This window comes from Corylus avellana, chromosome ca4 (assembly GCF_901000735.1).
Source record: "Corylus avellana chromosome ca4, CavTom2PMs-1.0".
NCBI classification, from domain to species: Eukaryota; Viridiplantae; Streptophyta; class Magnoliopsida; order Fagales; family Betulaceae; genus Corylus; species Corylus avellana.
In genome coordinates this window covers 30,950,798-30,968,520 of record NC_081544.1, presented here as the reverse complement: position 1 = coordinate 30,968,520, position 17,723 = coordinate 30,950,798, and the positions used below count along the sequence as shown (strand labels likewise).

Here is a 17,723-nt window from a genome sequence, read left to right as displayed (position 1 = left end):
CTAATGCTAATATGATTGATGATTTTTATCCTCAGAGTCAACCTCTCATTTTAATACATATTCAACCACGTTGAACATTTTATTGAAACAACTAAATCACCACTATTAATGTTTTTTTTTTTTTTAATAGATAGCTTATTACTATTGTGATTATGAACAAGTTAGCATTGAATCCTCAAGTTTATCTAATTTAATTTTGTTCAAACCCACTTTATTTAATTTTACTTTTCAAGCAAACTAGATTTTTGTTTACAAGTTATTCAATTAGTTCATTTATTTATTTGTTATGACATAAAGTAAATATCTTTGCTACTCATTAGTTATTTAATTATTGTTAAAAAAATTTATTATTCTAAGTAATAAGATAAATTAATTATTATTTAAAATAAGCAATACAAAACATTAACTAGTGTTGTCCCCAATGGATAGCTTAATTGAATGTGAATCACGCATCATGAAGCGAAAGTCACTAGTTCGAACCCCCCTCTCCCTTCCCTTATGTGGACATGTCAAAAAAACATTAACCAGTGCTCTATTCAATTTGTCATTTTTAATTAAGGGTGGATTGCACGTGCCAATTTACTGGAGATGTATCTAACAACTCAATCACATATTGAAAATGTGAAGAGTGGCCTATATAAAGTAGATTATTTATAAAGATAGTTATGAGTGTTAAGTTTTACATTGCTTAGTTAATGGATAAAACTAAACTTTAGACAGGATTATAGAGAAACTCTAAATTGATTAATCTTTTTGAGATGATTGTGTAAGTAGGACTGGATTTTTCATGAGTTAAAACTTAAACCCTAACTGGAGTGGTATATCGGTCATTTCAGTAGATCGGGTTAAAATGTCTAAATTACCAACCTTCTTTTGTCCCAGCGGGAAGTAGAGAGACCAGTGGCGGTCGGTCAGAAACCGTTGGCTGGGAAAAAAAAAATACAGTTCAGGGAGAGAGAGAGAGAGAGAGAGAGAGAGAGAGATGGTGAAGCTGGTGGTGGCGACGACGACGGACCCCGCGTCCATAAACCCGGCCAACGCGCTTTTAGCCATGCCCGGCTGGCATCCAGGCCCTTTCTTCCAGGTTCAGTTCCAAGCCATATTCCACCAAGCCCTTGAATTTCCTTTTTCATTGATTGCATATTTCAAAATTCTGTTTCTTAAGATTGTTGGTGATTACTAGGAGGATATGAAGAGCTTCGCTAACGAAGAGGTGAGGCTAGTGCTCCACGACAAGAGCATAATTGTGGAGGATCACTTGGACCAGCGCTGGGAGGAAGCCACCGGCGAACCCGTCGACGAGGTCATCTTCCTCAGCAAACATACAGCCGTTTCCAACCGCCCCGCTCTCACTGTTCACCCTATCGGTGAAATCTCCATTTCCCTTTTGCTTACTTTTACTTTCTCTGATTCCCATTATGTTTATTCTTGAAAAGATGGTTATTTTTTCGATTCCCTCGAGTGGCGCAGGGGTACCTCACTTGAGGGAAGGTGAAATTCCGCCACAGGGTGGGAAGCCTGGATGGGCGGCGCCACCCAGTCCTCGGATTGGCCCCTGGCTGAGACTGTTGAAGAAGATTGCTCATTCTCATAATTTGGTTCCTGAGTTTGAGGTATCTTTTCTCTTGCTCAGCTCATTCTAATATGATTGTTCTTTTTGACATTTGTGTTACCAAATATGTAGATCACTTTGGAGGGTACTCATCATGGACCGGTGACTAATAAACCAACTATGTTTATAGAGATTGGTGAGTCTTCTCTATACTTCTTTTCTGGTTTGTTTTATTATCTAGTGAATTTCATGGCACACGAGTGTTTTCAAGTAATTGATATATGACTTGTAGTTACTCTGGTTGTGTTGTTCTTAAATTGCCTTCAGTTACAGAATTCTGTGCAAGAGTAATAGATTAGTTGTGGTAAAGCAATTCGAGACTACTAAAAAATTTAAAGGTGCAAACTAGCATATATTGGAGGGTGAGAATTTATTTATTTATTTTTTCCCGTCTTCTTGGGTGAATTCATCTAGAATTTAATAATTCCTGCAAGTGTGTTCATTGGTCTTCTTACGTTATGATCATAGGCTCATAGCAATTTAATCTGACTTTCCCTCTTCTTGCCCTCAATCAATGTTGTCCAATTTCTCATAGTTGCATTCTTTTTTCATCTTTATTTCTCTTGCCAAACATCCTCATTTTGTTTTTTTCCCTCTTCATCTAACAACCTTCTGGTTCGTGAGGCATGGCTGACTTTATAACCCCACTTTTTAAAAACATCTGAAGTGATAAGCATCAGTCATGACAGTCCAGAATCCAAATTTCGGCCAGCTGACCTTAAGTCTAGTGTGGCATTCTTTTCAACCCTTATATCTCATGGATGATTGATTTCAGATGATAATACTTGGTGGTGCCTACCTTAAGTCTAGTTAGCATTCTTTTCAATCTTTATATCTCGTGGATGATTAATTTAGATGATAAAACTTGGTAACTCATCTTTGCATCTCTTGTTCCTTTGACAGGTTTTGTACTAAGTCATGGTTTTTCTTCTTTTAGGAGCTTTTAGTGTCAAATGACCTTTCTATAGCTTGGCTTAGTGTTTACAACTTCACCACTTCTGTCATTGAAAGCTATTTCAAAAGTAAACAACAGTCATAATGTGCCTAAGCATGGAGAAGGAGGAATGTTGTGTTTGGTAGAGAGCTAGTGTATAACTATTAACGAACCTTTTTGAAAATGAATCTTGGTGAACTAGGAAAAATTGAATAACATGGTATCAATTTTTCAAATGGTACAGTATTGTTTCATTCTTCCTCTTTTATCAACTCACGAACATGTTCATCCTAATATTTTTTTTAGCTATGTTGAAGATCTGAGTTTTTTTCATTTTGGCCCAAAAAGGAAAATTTGCATATCTGGGCTTTTGGCATAAAATGTTATACGGAATATGTGTTTTTTTTTTTGTGTGTGTGTGTGTGTGTTGGGTGCTATTAAAAGATACTAGTCAATGGAAAATTTTATTCTGGTCAACTGAAAATTACACCTGAAGTGGTGGAAAATGCATAAGTCATTTTCGTGAGAAACAATACTCTCTTCTCTCTATGTCTCCCATTTTTTTCTCTCCTCTCTCAGGACACACCCTCCTTGGTTCTTTGTGCCACCACCACCACCACCCCCTTCCACTTTCTCAATACTCCACGGGCTTTAGTGTTGCTTGTTTATGGATTTTTCCATTGAAATTTGTCGTTCAAATGAACACTGAAAATTCATTTTTAAGGTTTCAACCAAATAAAAAGAAAAAAGGAAAAAAATATTTTTTCCAAAATATCTTCTATTGAGGAAAAACATGTCCTGTAGAAACAAATGGAGCCTTGATATGTGCTAGTTTTCAGCTGGAAATTCATATTTTGAGCTTCTGCCAATCTTATATTACATTTAATTTATTTGAATATTCTATTTTATACCTAATTGCTTTCTTCTGGTTGATATAGGTAGCACAGAAGAATACTGGAAGAGGCAGGATGCAGCTCGTGTTATTGCTCTGGTGAGTATCACTTAATGACTTCAATTTTTTTGAGCATCAGTCACCGACATGTCCTTTTTTTTTAAAAAAAAAATTACGTTTTTTGTGCAAGCAACGTCCCTTATTTTTTTGCCGTTTCTTAATTTCTAAGTTTTGGCATGTTCCAATCAATGAGAGTCACGATCATAGTTCTAGTGTTAATGTTAGTTTCTTCTGTTACTTATCAAAAAAAAAAAATGTTAGTCACGCAAATTCTCCAATGTGCTGCAGCAAAGTCATATGACTGGATATGGATGACATATGTTCATATATTTGCACCTTAGTTATTCTCAACCATTTTTTTTTTTTTCAAATTAAGGATAAATGTATTCAATCTGCATTATGACAATGGCTTGTTAGGAGTTATATAAAAATGAATTCTTTTTACTGAAATTTGGTTGAACTGGTGGTTGCAGCTAATCACTGAAGGACTTGGGCTTGGAGGAGGTGCTGCTGTAGGAAACTGGAGCAGGTGCAGTCCAAAAAGAACGATTCTCTTATGCTATTTCTTGATCAATTTTTTGATGCAAAGCCTGATGTTTGCATTTTCATTCTTGAACCAAAACTCACTTATTCTATATAGTAAACTAGTTTCATTTTCAATACCCATAGGCCTGCCCTTTATTTCTGCCCCTGTTTTACCACTTCCCATACGTGATTTTGTGCATTCTGTTTTACATGATAGCTCATTTGGTAAGTGTTCTTTTTAGTGCGTTCCATTTTTCAGGTTGGACTTGGGCTTCTTTAACTTATTTCTTTCTTCTGGTTGTCATGTTGATATGTTCTTATGTATTACTCATTCTAGAAATAGAGAATAATTATGCAATAAAATTTATTTTATTATGATATGCTCTTGGCCTACAATATTTGTCCCCTCTTATTGACGATGCTTCATTAACGTCAATTTTGAATTTTGTTGTGACCTAGGGAGAATGATAATAACAGAGTCCTTCTTGGGATAGGTGGTGGACATTATGCACCTCGGCATATGGACATAGTTCTGTAAGTTACAGCCATCCTGCAGTTTTCGGTTCTCTTGATTCTTTGCAATATGTTTCTTACTATTATGTATTAGTTTGTGACTTTGAACTCTAACCTTTCAAATGGGTTGACCATGTGGATGTGACTATACTAAAAAGATCATTTCAAGCTATGAAGAAACATCTGAACTCAGATTTTTTTTTTTTTTGGTTAGTGTGTGTTGTTATGGGGAAGTAATGTTTGCATCAATCTTGGGTCCTTTTGCCCTATCATAGGTCTTTATTGTTGAGAGCTCATATAGTCTTAACTGTTATTATGCTATTTGGATGTCTAACTGAAGCATAGATAAATGTATTCTCAATTGATAATAGTTAAATAGTTTTTATTTCACACCTACTCTGAAAATGAGTCATCTGTTGATTGTAAATATAGGAAAGATGGTGTTTGGGTGGGTCACCTACTTTCCGGATACTCCTTGCCGATGGAAGATCCAAGCTTGTCAAAAGTAGAAATAAATGCAAAAGAGGTTGGCGGGACTTGGAGGGAATCAATTAAAGCTGCATTTGAGGCTACAAGATTGGCTTTCCCTGGTGGGGAAATTATTGCACATCTTGATCACAAGTAAGATCACAGAGAAGAATATTTGGTTTAATTGCATGACACCCATTATGGTTTAGCTATATAGATGTACTGTTAGTGCTAAAAATTGCATTTGATGATTACTGAGATCTAAATATATGTTCCGACACTCGAAACTCTAATGCCGCTGATGCATATTAAGGAGGGTTATCTAAATCATTATTAAAGCACATCTAGATCACAAGTTATGGTTATTTGGCTTAACAAGTGTGGTTTTTTTTTTTTTTCTTGGCACGTGAAACATTGATGTTGGTAGAGATATGAGCGCAGAGTATCTAAAATTGCAATCTCTGAGCAATGAGCTTCAAATTATGAACAGCATAAAGTTGTAGGACCATAAGTATGAAATTCTAATGCAGTGGTGCAGCTAGATGATTACAATTTACCTTTTTGGGTTCTTTCCTTGTTATTCACTCCTTTTCTTGGAGGATCATTTGTTTAGCATTATAACTTTGCACATTCTTTTTTAAGTGAGATTTAGGTATATAATTACATAATGCATGAGCTGTTAGGTTCCCCAATTGTTTCAATCCCTCAGGTTACCTTGCTACTTACTGGTTGCAGGAGTTTCAAAAGCTGGCAGAAGAATGCTATAACAGGGTTCCTAGGTGAGCAGAACATAAAAATTGGCAAACCAGCTGACTTCTACTGATTTCTGAAGAACATAATTGTTGACAGCATCATTTTCCCAGACAAGGGTTGGGTCAAAATTTTGTCAGCTTATTATAATACTTTACATAATTACATTTTCATTTGATATGGTATGTAGATGTAAGTTTTAATGACAAAAACTATAAATTAAAAAAAAATAAAATAATGAAATAATGAGTTTAATCCCGTATAAATGTGAGAGTTTGTGTTTAGTAAAAACAAAATAAGAAACAAAGACACCTGCTGGAAATTGTATGCTTTGATGGGGCCTGCAAGGCCTGACTAAAGCTTCTGCTCAAAGTCAAGTAATTTACAGCCAGCTGGAAAAAAAAAAGAAGGAAAAAAAGAGAAGAGAATATGAAGAAAGGACAAGACCAAAGCCAGCACATACCTGTGAGATGAAGTGGTCTCCATCTATTGGATGTTGACTTGTATTTTTAATATTGTTGTCATTCTTTGGTGACCATGTTTCCAATAGATATTGTTGTCCAGCCATTCAAGCATTGCATTTGATAATATGTCAATTTAACCAATTACGTATTATAATAAACCTAATCAGACAAGATAGGTATGCTTTTGTTGACATGCACTGAGACATCAACCACATATTGAGAGATTTTTGGTATGTCCTGAAAGCAATGCTAGACAAATAAAATAATTTATCAATTTTTTATATTACAAAATGACATAATCGTTGGGTTTTACATGTAAATATATGACGTGCCAATGCATGCTCTTTTTTATGCAATTTTATAAAAGAATGCTTGCTTCACCACAAAGGCTTGACAAAGATTGTTTCACAAGGAAGGCATTCCTTTATTCATGATAACAATAGAGCATGCATGCCAATGCCACCCACAGCTCATTTCCGTGCATCATTTCCCTAAATTCCTTTAGAGTTACGAAGTCAAACACCAATCCAGTGGCTGAAGTCCATCATACGATTCATATTCATTGGCATTGTCTAATCCTACGAATCTGATTTTGAAAACATTTTTTTTTTCTGGGGTTGCTGATATTATCATCTTCTCTCAGAAAAATCCAAATCTAAAACCATCAAGCAAAAGAAATTGAAGTACAGCAATGCTCCCTATCCTTATGGGCGGGCCAAGTCTCCATCACAAAAGAGACAAGAGTCCAAAATATGTATACAAATTTTTCAGGAGACACACACGGGCACAACTGGAGCAGGTTTTGTCCCCCAATGGTCACCTCAATCAGGGGAGGCAGAGGTTGTCTTGAAGCTGGAACGTGTCTTGGCTGCTTTTGTCTTCAATCCTAATGCTCACCTACAAGGCTCATTGAAATGTGAAGAAAACAAACAAATATATTTAAAATTTAACAACACAAAAAGTGCTCTTTGTCTGTTTTTGCCCAAACCCCAGGTGCCCATATTTCTTAACCCCATAATTTCACCACTACTACTACTTCTTCTTCTTCTTCTTCTTCTTCCTCTTTTCAAAGGGGGTCTCATTAAATGTTGGAATTATTTCAGTACAAGAATTCAGGATTGTTTGTTGGTGAGACATATGAAACAGCATTAATATCATCATATAGCAAATGTACCAATTGGAAGTATTGGAGTAGATGGTGTAATCATTGAAGGGTTGTTTGTGTCTCTAATTTCACCCATCAGTTTCAGATCATTGATGATCCATTTGTTTCAATTTAAGCCAATCTGGGCATTCGTATAATTGCCATTTACAATTTGTGCTGCTTTATTTATTCTCTAATCAGTTAATACAAAGAGAGGGTATGCAATTAATATGGGAAGAGAATAAGGGACATAAATCATATGATCATTTAGGTAACCCTCAAGTCACATTAAGCATTATACAATCGAAATAATTTGTTCGAGTAATGATATTCCATGAATAATGCTATTTGTTCGAGATTTAGATTTTCAATAAATTTGCTAACAATTTAAACAGCAAATATATCAGTGTATGTCTTGTTTTCGATCACATACGGCATCTGTCCCTATCGATATCAAGGTGTTTAGTTGATAGGCTTTCAATGTGATTTGAGTGGAAATCCCATGGTTACTAAATGTGGTAGATGGGATAGATGCAGGGATATATTATATAATATGATTTTTAAAAATATCTTTCTACAAATTTTTGCCATTGGTGTACTGCCAATGACAACTCATGAGCAGTACCTATTTATACTTATTTGTCCATTTTTAGACCGTCACATGAATTTAAATCTTGTGAGTGTAATAATACTCTTTCAGAATTTTTTAGAATTTTTTATAATTTTTTTTTTTTTTTGACATGAGGAAGAAGAAGTGTTGTGAGTTGTTTTGTTGTTGGAGGAAAAAGAATTGTGCTTTTTTTCTTTTTTTTTTAGAAGAAAATGAAATAATTAAATCACTTAAAAAAAAAAAAAAAACCATTTGTGCTATTTTTTTTTCTTTTTAAAAAAGGGAAGAAAACAAGTTATTTCGTTTCCTTAATAAGACCAAAAAAACATGGACGATCAAACTTAATAATTTGAGAAACTAGAATTCTTAGAACATCCGCATTCATGTACCCTTTCAACATGGAACGGCTAATTGGGATAATTCCCAAACGTTAAAACATTATAGTACGGGGTTGGTCCGAACAGTACCACATCATTTATTTCATTCATTCATTTGGACCACTTGCTGTTTTGGCCTGTCACCCTCCTACCCTGACCAAATACAGACCCAAGGTTTGCTATCCCTGGGCCCCCCCCAGCGCACAATAGCAACCCATCACATTCCAGCCGCCACGTGTGAGCCAATCACACGCCAGGTCATGTGACGCCGGTGCTGATCCCAACAATAGCCCCGCTTCGGTAGTATAAAGAGCGTCGTTGATTCGCTGGATCCTGTCATACGATAAAATTCTCGATCCACACAACGAAATCATTCGTTTTCTAACTACTTTTAGTTAATAACAAATAATAAATTTAACCATTTCGTTAACAATTTATTAATTTTTTTTACTGGAACAGTATTGTTTTCTAATATCAGCTTTGTAATATATATATATATATATACTTTTGGGGTTTAAATTAAAAAAATAATTTTTTATCTTAAAAAAAAATAAAAAAATAAAAAAATAGTTTGGACCGAAGTAGTTGTCTACCCCATAACCGTTAAGATAGCTAAATCATTCCCAAAATTTAATAAATGGGTTGATAAACGACTTCCATAACCATAGGGTGGTTCACCACCTACTTTGGCTAAACCACCCCATAATTATGGTATGACCAACCACTTTAGTCAACTTTTAATTTTATTTGATGGTATATTTACAATTTTATAATGGCATTGTGACAGATCGTATTTTGCATAAAGTGATATATTTGTTGAGAAGTGTTAGAGAGTCAAATAAATAAATTTTAAAAAAATTTTAAACTAATGAAGCTGACCGTGAGTGACAGACAAGGTATCATTTTTTATATTTGTTAGACACATATATCAGAAAGAGTTATTGGATCATTTCGAGATCTCAGGAATTTATTTATCACAAAATCAAATCAAATTATTTTTATTTTTTTAACAAAACAGTCTATAATCTGGTATAAAGTTGATTTATTATTAATGTAATTTTGTTGTTGTAAGATATATGTTCTAATAGATTCAAATTTCTTTCAATAGGTGGAAATATTTAAATATGAGATAAATTAGGAAATATATAATTATCTTAGAAGTTTAAATTAAAATTGAGAAAAAATAAAAATAAAAAATTTAACGAAGACCATCCATGTATTATTAAAATCCAACGGTGATCATTTCGTGCTCACAACGTCTGGAGTAAAGGCACCGTGTGTCTTCAAAAGGTGGGGACCCGTTGAAATATATAAAAAAGGTAAAAACAGAAGCAGAGATCCTGAAATATTATTTTATAATACAAAGCACCTCAGAGAGAGAGAGAGAGAGAGAGAGAGAGAGAGAGAGCCAGCTCGAAAGAATCACAGATCGCCCATGGGCTGCTCTGGGATCTTCAGAATCTGACACGGCAGCATCACACACCCAGGAGACTAGCAGATACGCCATAATTCTCTTTCTCCGGCGAACCAAACATAGAAACAAACAAATAAAAAAGTCTCCTCCGACGATGTCAAGCACGGTTTGACTTTCCAACAAAGGAGCTCAGATTCACCGCATCAATGCCAGTTGGAAAAGGAATTTCGGCTTAAATAAGGAGAGGGTCAAAGCCTCTACTTTACTTAAAAAGGGCTTCTGGTATATCGCGAAAGCTTGGTGTTTGGCGTGGCGGAAAGTGTTTTCCTTTTTCCGTGGGGAGAATATGATTTTCCGGGGAAGTTCATGGGCAGAGGTGAGTGTAAGCAAAATTGTGGGAACTGGGAAGATTGTAAAAAAGGGAGTGAGTGAAAGGGTGCGAAATTAAATGACATAACTCAGGCTATTAATTAGTTGGCTGTTTCTTGCTCTTCCATCTCTTTCTCTTTCTCTTTCTCTGTATTTAATGGTATTAACTGCTACCCTCCTTCCAGTTGACCTTTATTATGCTTTTCCAGATGAGGGCAAATATATAAATGAATATTTGTTACACCTTTGCCCCTCCCTCTTCTCTCTCTTTCTCTAAACCTCCGTTTGCTACAGGCGTGGAGCTCTTTCATCCCCTTCATCTTCACGCCGGCTTGGGCTTTGATTGATTCTCTTTTATTACTATCACTTTAATTAAACCCCGGAGTGCCTTTCTCTCTCTCTGATTCTCTACCACATAAGGTTTGCTCTCCCCTCTGTGTCTGTGCCTGTTCACGATCCGAGAGAGAATGATTCAGTTCTCACAACACAAAGTTCCCTTCTTTTTTTTCTTTTTTTTTTTTACTTTCTTTTATTTTCCTGATTTGTTGACTTAGTTGTATTTTTTTACTAGTTTTCCGATTTTTGAACTGTTTAATTTCTGGGTGCAGTGAGAGTTGGAGGGGATTGTCTGCTGTGGTGTGAGACAGAGAAAGGGTTGGTTCCTTCTTGAGCTGATCTTACAGGTATTACATTTCTTCTTCTTTTCAGTTCCTTTGTTTCTATTTGTTTGTTCGTTTTCTTTTGAATTCTTTTGGGTCCTGTTTATTTGGTGGGATCCGATTCAGATCTGTGATATTCTGTTATTTTGGTTTTTACTGATTTTTCGCATTAGATTGAAGTAAGATCCATCTGGGATTTTCTCTGTTAGCTTTTGGATATCTATTCTGGTTTTCTTTATTGTAATTGGCTTGGATCTAATCAGAGCCATCACACAAAAAGACGGTGGGAATTTCGTAAAAGTACTTATTTAAAAATGTTTTATTTTAAAAAAAAATGTTTGGGTTATAATTTTGCTGTTGAAAGTTTATGGAAGCTTTCTAAAAGTTCCTACTTTTTTCCTTGTCTTCTAGTATTATTGAGAATGGGCTCAAGAAGAGTCCACACAATCAGCCGAAAGTTGTTCTTCTTTCTTATATACGAAAATATATATATATATATTTTTTCCTTTAAAAAATAAAAAAATAAAAAATAAAAAATAAAAAATAAAAACCCACCCGGTTAACCGAAACTTTTTCTGCCATGGAGATATCTACTTGTGCCTTATAGGCTTATACTGTATAACCCTGTTCTTGCTGCAATTTAATGGAGACGTGTTTGTTTCTGTGAATCAAAATAGAAGTTCCATTGAGCCTTGCTTTGCATTTAATTTAATTTAATATTGTTTGATGTTGCTCTGGTCGAAAACTCAGCAAGTTGCCTGTGTCTTTTTTCGTTTAGTTTTAACATGATGACTGCTCAATTGAAAATTGGCTATTAATAGATAATATTGTTTAGTTATAGCGAAAACAATGATAGGAACCTTTTGATAGGAACCTGTAATTTCTCCTTTAAGTTAATTGAAATAGTTTGTTATATCTAAAGGTTTTGGGTTGGTGTTTATGTCCAACATTGTGCAACGTGTCACTTTCAGTAATGTGAGAGTAACATTTATCCTTTTTTTTTTTTTGCCACGAGAAGTTCTAGAAGTGGGATGTTTTCATTACTGTTCTGTTGCCGACCAATGTTTTACATTTTTGATTTTATCTGTTCTGTTGTATCATTAGGACTTGCACTTCTTTTCAGTTAATGGGACCATTAAAATCTGTTGAATTAGAGTATATAAATATAATATGTGCTTATGGTTTCTTTCATTGCAGTGAGCCAGTTAGGTATTGTTGCTCCTCTGTACTAGAACATCTTTCTGTTCTATTAGTTTCAAAATAAGGCTATTTTACCTAAGTTGTCTTGCATTTTGATGGGCAGGGTCGTTTAGTTGCTTGCATCTACCAGAATTGTTGTAGGTGTGAAATATCAAATACAGTTGCTCCGGAAATTTCTCCCATCTTTCCCAGTCCATGTAAACGATGAAATTTGGTAATAACAGTCTTCCTCTTTAATTATATTCTTTTATTTAACTCCTGCATCTGGTGCATTCTTTCTTCTTTTCTCTGCCTTACAATTAGCAGTCCTACGTTGTAAAAGTTGGGAGACTGTAGAATGTATGAGCATCTGGGTAGCCTAAACAAGTTTGATGTATGACATTTTGTATACTCAAACTAATCTTCGTTGAGAATGGAGTGTTCATATGATAATTTGACTTCTTGGAGATGGGTTTATTGTTAGTTGACATGCCTTTTAAATGTTTAATCTAAAAAACTATATTTTCAAACTCCTAACTTTCACGGAATTCATGTTTTTATGTACTCTTAAGTTCTTCAACATGATACAGACCCTGAATGTTCTATCTTCCCCGGTTTCAGTTTTCACTGGCATTCCAAATTTTAATGTAGTTGCAGATAGTGAACAAGTGTTTTGCCATTCAGCTCTTGGCCATAAGCCCCGACCTTTTGAATACAATGACAATGCTCTGGACTCTGACACAAAGTCGGGAAACCTGATCATGAAGGAAAACTTAAAGCACACTGAGAAAGATGCACTACGCCTACCATATGCCATAAATGACGGAGATGGTTGGACTGCTATAGAATTTGACTGTTCTATGGGCATGGATGATTTAAAAAATGAAAACAAAGATGAGGTCAGAGACATTGTTGCATCACGTACTTATTCTTCCAGAAAAACAGGATCATTTGATGAGGACTCAGATTTTGTTATGGACAAAGGTGTTAAGGAGTGTGAACTGCCAGAATTGACAGTTTGCTACAAAGAGAGTATTTACCATGTTGTCAAAGACATCTGCATTGATGAAGGAGTGCCTTCTCAGGAGAAGATACTGTTTGAGAGTGGTTCAGATGAGAAAACTGTTTGTATTGATCTGCCTCTTGAGAAGGATCAAACCAAAGAATCCGTGAAAGAAAAAGAAGATATTAAGATGTCCACTCCAGATGGATTACAGATTTCAGCAGAAAATGATTCTAACAAGGATTCTGCTAATCAATGTGATTCGAAGGATTTAATGCAGACAAGGGAAGGTGCCACTGATAGTATTGCAACTAATTTCTCTGAAGAGATTTTTTTGCCCGGAAATAAACTTCCAGTGCTAGATATGGGCACATATACTTCCCACTTCAAGTCTTCAAACAATGACAGCAATAACGTTGAACAACAACCCTTTCAGGTTTGCTTCTCTTAGCCAAAATTATTGTGTAATATATCAAAACAACCTGTAATAATAGCTTGATTTTTAACTTTGCATGAGATCCACTTTGGAGTGTTCTTCATTTGATGGGTTGGTGAAAATGTTTCCTTTTAATCTAAGTTTGTTTTTGAACTGGCAACCACACTGCTTGCATGAGACTATTTACATAGAATTTGCCTTTACTCTACTCTGAGAACAAAAAGGAGAAAAAAAAAGGGTGATTTTTAATGACTAGAATTTGATCAGTTGGAGCTGTGATATTCAGTCTCCAGTGATGACAGTATAAATTGTTGATGTTACTGATGGCATAGCAGGACAGCTAGCACTGGAAGTCTCTCGACCCTAAACCCTAAGTTTATGCTTGAGAGAGAGGTTGGCATTTGAGGATGCAATGTAAATTGTAATTGTTTAAATGCAGGTCTCTACTGAAAAAGCAATCTTGGCAAGCCCTGCTTTGGTTTCTGCTGCAGAAGAATCAAACGATAGCAGTGGGGATTCAATGTTGGCAAACACAACATTGGTTTATGCAACTAAAGAACCAAAAATTTGCACTGGGGATCCAATGTTGGCAACCCCTGCTTTGGTTTCTTCAGCTGAAGAATCAAAAAATAACAGTGAGGATGAAATGTTGGCAAGCCCTACTCACGTTTCTTCATCTGGGGAATCAGGCAATGGCAGTCCTGTGAATGAGTTAGTTTACAATAGCAAGGTTGAAAACGGAAGCATCACCTTTGATTTTGACTCTTTAGCACCCGCAGCTAGCAGCAGAGAGGAGCGTCTTGCAATCGGTGACAGTGAATGTCTTGAAACTCAAATTACATCAAAGCTTGAAGAGGGCATTCCTGATGCTCATACAGTTTCAAGGCAACTTCAACGCGGTCAGGGAGAAACGAGTTTTTCTGCAGTAGGTCACGGAGAGGAAAGTTTCTCTGCAGTAGGTCGTCCTTTAGGAAGTCTTATAAATTACTCCGGGCAAGTAGCTTATTCTGGCAGTGTCTCTCTTCGATCAGATAGCAGCACAACCAGCACGCGTTCCTTTGCCTTTCCCATGTAATCAACACTAATACTTCTTATATATCTCTCTCGTTATTTATTATCTCTCTATTCCAATTTATTACTAACACATTCATATTGCTTACCATGTCAACAGATTACAGTCTGAATGGAATAGCAGTCCAGTTAGAATGGCAAAAGCTGAACGGAGGCATTTCCGGAAGTGTAGAAATTGGGGGCAGAGCCTTCTTTGCTGTAGATTCTGATTGTTTCTTTTTCTATCCTAGGTTTAGTTAGAATCTGATTTATACATGAACAAGAATTTTATTTTATTGAGTATGATAAATATATATACATCCTCTTCTTGTTGTGGTTTCTCTTGTGCAGTAGATTTTTAGTGTCATGCTTTGAGTATGGCTTCATGCCTGCAAGTTGACATGTAAGAAGTATCTTCTAATTTTCTCTCTAAGAAATTAACCTTTTCTCATCACGGAAAAATTGACCTCATAATCACTGCCATTAATTCATTGATCGACTTTTTAATCTGTAAATATAGTATATGTTCCATAGATGTTCTGTGGAAGGCCTCCTTATTGAGAACACTGTGTTGGGTTATCAGAATTTATCATCATATCATTTTGTAACAGGGCCAATTGGCACAATCCTTTTAGATGTTCACGGCATGGCGTCTGGATTCTCACAAAATCTTAAATTTAGGGGACGTAAAGCAGAGATTTTGTTAACCATAAAGGACTTGAATCCTTAACAAAAGAAACCAAAAAAGAAAAAAGATTTTTGTGCCCATAAAGATTTTGTTTCAGTATGAACTAATTACTACAATTTTACAAATAATTTTAAAGGGATTCAATATAATCAACATTAATTAGAAGCCCATTAATTCATTGAAGGGACCAGTGATATAAGTTTTCTTTTTTCGTCAAACAATATTTACGTAGAATGAGGAAAACACGAGGAGGAATCAACGCATTATTCTCTTAAATATTTAAGTTGAAGGAATTTTGACTATTTCTCGTGATTTAATAACGGTGGCACACGAAAAGACTAATATATAAGCTAATTTTTTTATAGATATTTTAGAGTTTGGGATTCTTTAACTTTTATATACTTTAACATATTTTTTTAACTTTTATAATTCTTAGTACGAGTAATTCTAGGAACCACACCAAATATTTGAATGAATCAATATACATGAACTGCCCTGCCTCCTTTGGGATATGAAAAGTAAAGGGCTTCCTTGGGGATATGAAAAGTAACGGGTATGATCATTTTGAAGCACATCATCACCATGAAAACATTTTCTCCACTTGGGCAAAGAAAGATTGAGCTGTTTTCGTTGTTAACATAAAAAATTAGCATGATAGAAACTGGGGCCCCACAGTATTAGCTGATAAAATTAATTAGCAACCCCGAGGGCTTGAATGCTTCTAAAAAGGGATGACAATGACATTACTTTCCATGTATAGCTACTACTTGTTGTTTTGGAACTCTCCATTTTGAGCTTTGTGTACTCTTGTCTCTCTCTCTCTCTCTCTTGTGGGTTTCCTTTCCTCCCTTGGTGGATATAAATCAAACCCATTTCCTCATTTGGTTACATAAAAACAAGTCTTCCACGAAAGACTCCTAGTATAGTAAGTAATGGAGCCATTAGTTATGACTACGCTCTGTGTTGTGCTTTTGGCTTTGCTAACACCATCTTCTTCTCTGCAAATTCATGTGCAAAGGGGTAAATCTCTCTCTCTCTCTCTCTCTCTCTCTCTCATGATTATAATCTCATTACTTTTGCATTAATTACAAGCAGGCAATGAACTCCAGCATTCTCTCCCTGCACTGCCAAGGAAGCTCAAACTCTTTGAGATAACTGTAAGAATCTAATCTTCATAAAACCTTTAAACATCTCTTTATTTCTTAACTTCATTTTTCTCTTCTTTTCCTTAAAACGTACAGGTTAAAGGATATGGAGGTCAAGATTTCCACTCATACGACAGACATTATAAGGAACATGTTGCAGGTTCTCTCTCTATATATATAACTGGTTGAGTTTTTCCTTAAATACCAAATCTCTGTGGTCCTTCCTTTAATCTTTGTGACATGTTCCAGGTAAGTCGTCGAAGGTCGACAAAGAGCAGGTTGTGGTGCATGGAAGCAAAGGGTCGACGTGGCAAGAATGGATTGATGAGGGGGCGGACACGTCAGAGTTTTATACGATGGATTATTCCCAAGTAAGAAGACGACGTCCTGTACATAACAAGTCCATGCCGGTGGGTCCATGAAACGTACGTGTTGAATCGGATTAATTTCATTAATCCTGTTTTGGATACAAGAAATGTTATAATAATATAAATTAGGGAAATGAGGAACATGTCACTTCTTCTATATGCATTGTAGCTGACATTGCGGAGCAAGACCCTAGGACATGTTCAAAACAAAGGACCCTACTGGAGCGTCGTTTAGGGTTCTCTTTGTCCTATGAATTTGTACTTTCTTTCTTTTTTTAGTATGGTCAACATCAGATTCAACACGGTCGTCCAAGTTATACGAACCATGTGCATGCATGCCTTTTGTATTAGGTGGAAACCAAAATTAACATCCTTGATTATAGTAAACAATTTTTGTTATGTGATGAAGTGGGAGACCATCAACCTCGTTAAACCCCTATGTTGTCACGACGTGCATGCATTTGCCTGCCATATTTATGTAATTTTCCATTGATGGGGCTGTTGTTGCAATCAAGGAACACCTTTTAAATTTTATATATATATATGAGCATGCCAATTACTTAATCATGGACTCCTGGTTAATTACTATGTACTCTTATCCAGTAATTAACTTCATGTCGTGCTGGGTTAATTACTGTGTATCATGATGTGGTCTCTTTGTTGAGCGGAGGAGATTTTGATTTTTGGAATTTTGATTCGTTGAAATAATGATGATGTGAGAATAAGAGTGCATGAAAGCAACATAGAAAATGACACTGAATTTACAGGTGGTTTGATGTTAGACATTTACGTCTACTACTTGGAATAACTCCTAAAGATTACATTGTGTTTATTAATTTTCTTTGTCTATAATACAAAAGTCCCTATTTATATATAGGGTATTTCGTAAATATAAATATAATAATCAATTCCCCTTGATTTGATTACAATCTCAATATTTGATTACAATTAACTTATAAAAAAATATTTGATATCAACCTAATTATAAAATATACAGAAAATACGTCCATGTGCTATGAGAGATGATAGGTGAAACTCTTTATTAATTTGAATAATTTTATGT

At 35.4% G+C, this 17,723-nt stretch overlaps 3 protein-coding genes across 9 annotated transcripts; all 3 read left to right on the top strand.

Annotated features, from left to right (window-relative positions):
- Positions 1 to 891: 891 nt before the first annotated feature.
- LOC132178548 (D-aminoacyl-tRNA deacylase) lies at positions 892 to 6,065 on the top strand. Of its 2 annotated transcripts, none has more exons than XM_059590989.1 (9): positions 892 to 1,084; positions 1,196 to 1,367; positions 1,471 to 1,613; positions 1,685 to 1,748; positions 3,485 to 3,537; positions 3,972 to 4,027; positions 4,483 to 4,557; positions 4,969 to 5,157; positions 5,740 to 6,065. In XM_059590989.1, the coding sequence occupies exons 1-9, from the start codon at positions 983 to 985 to the stop codon at positions 5,825 to 5,827; spliced, it is 942 nt and encodes a 313-aa protein (XP_059446972.1). In that variant the 5' UTR covers positions 892 to 982; the 3' UTR covers positions 5,828 to 6,065. The 2 variants fall into 2 exon arrangements, with proteins under 2 accessions (XP_059446972.1, XP_059446971.1); XM_059590988.1 differs by having other exon boundaries at positions 894 to 1,084; positions 1,184 to 1,367; positions 5,740 to 6,035.
- A 3,663-nt stretch (positions 6,066 to 9,728) lies between these two features.
- Positions 9,729 to 14,798, top strand: LOC132178691 (uncharacterized). Of its 6 annotated transcripts, none has more exons than XM_059591195.1 (6): positions 9,729 to 10,139; positions 10,741 to 10,815; positions 12,095 to 12,205; positions 12,592 to 13,409; positions 13,849 to 14,480; positions 14,581 to 14,798. In XM_059591195.1, the coding sequence occupies exons 3-6, from the start codon at positions 12,196 to 12,198 to the stop codon at positions 14,687 to 14,689; spliced, it is 1,569 nt and encodes a 522-aa protein (XP_059447178.1). In that variant the 5' UTR covers positions 9,729 to 10,139; positions 10,741 to 10,815; positions 12,095 to 12,195; the 3' UTR covers positions 14,690 to 14,798. The 6 variants fall into 6 exon arrangements, with proteins under 6 accessions (XP_059447178.1, XP_059447181.1, XP_059447180.1 ...); XM_059591198.1 differs by having other exon boundaries at positions 9,729 to 10,552; positions 12,655 to 13,409; XM_059591197.1 differs by having other exon boundaries at positions 9,729 to 10,552; positions 12,628 to 13,409.
- A 1,281-nt stretch (positions 14,799 to 16,079) lies between these two features.
- Positions 16,080 to 16,714, top strand: LOC132177042 (uncharacterized). The gene is made up of 4 exons (XM_059589249.1): positions 16,080 to 16,167; positions 16,240 to 16,304; positions 16,389 to 16,452; positions 16,542 to 16,714. The coding sequence occupies exons 1-4, from the start codon at positions 16,080 to 16,082 to the stop codon at positions 16,712 to 16,714; spliced, it is 390 nt and encodes a 129-aa protein (XP_059445232.1).
- Positions 16,715 to 17,723: the final 1,009 nt, after the last annotated feature.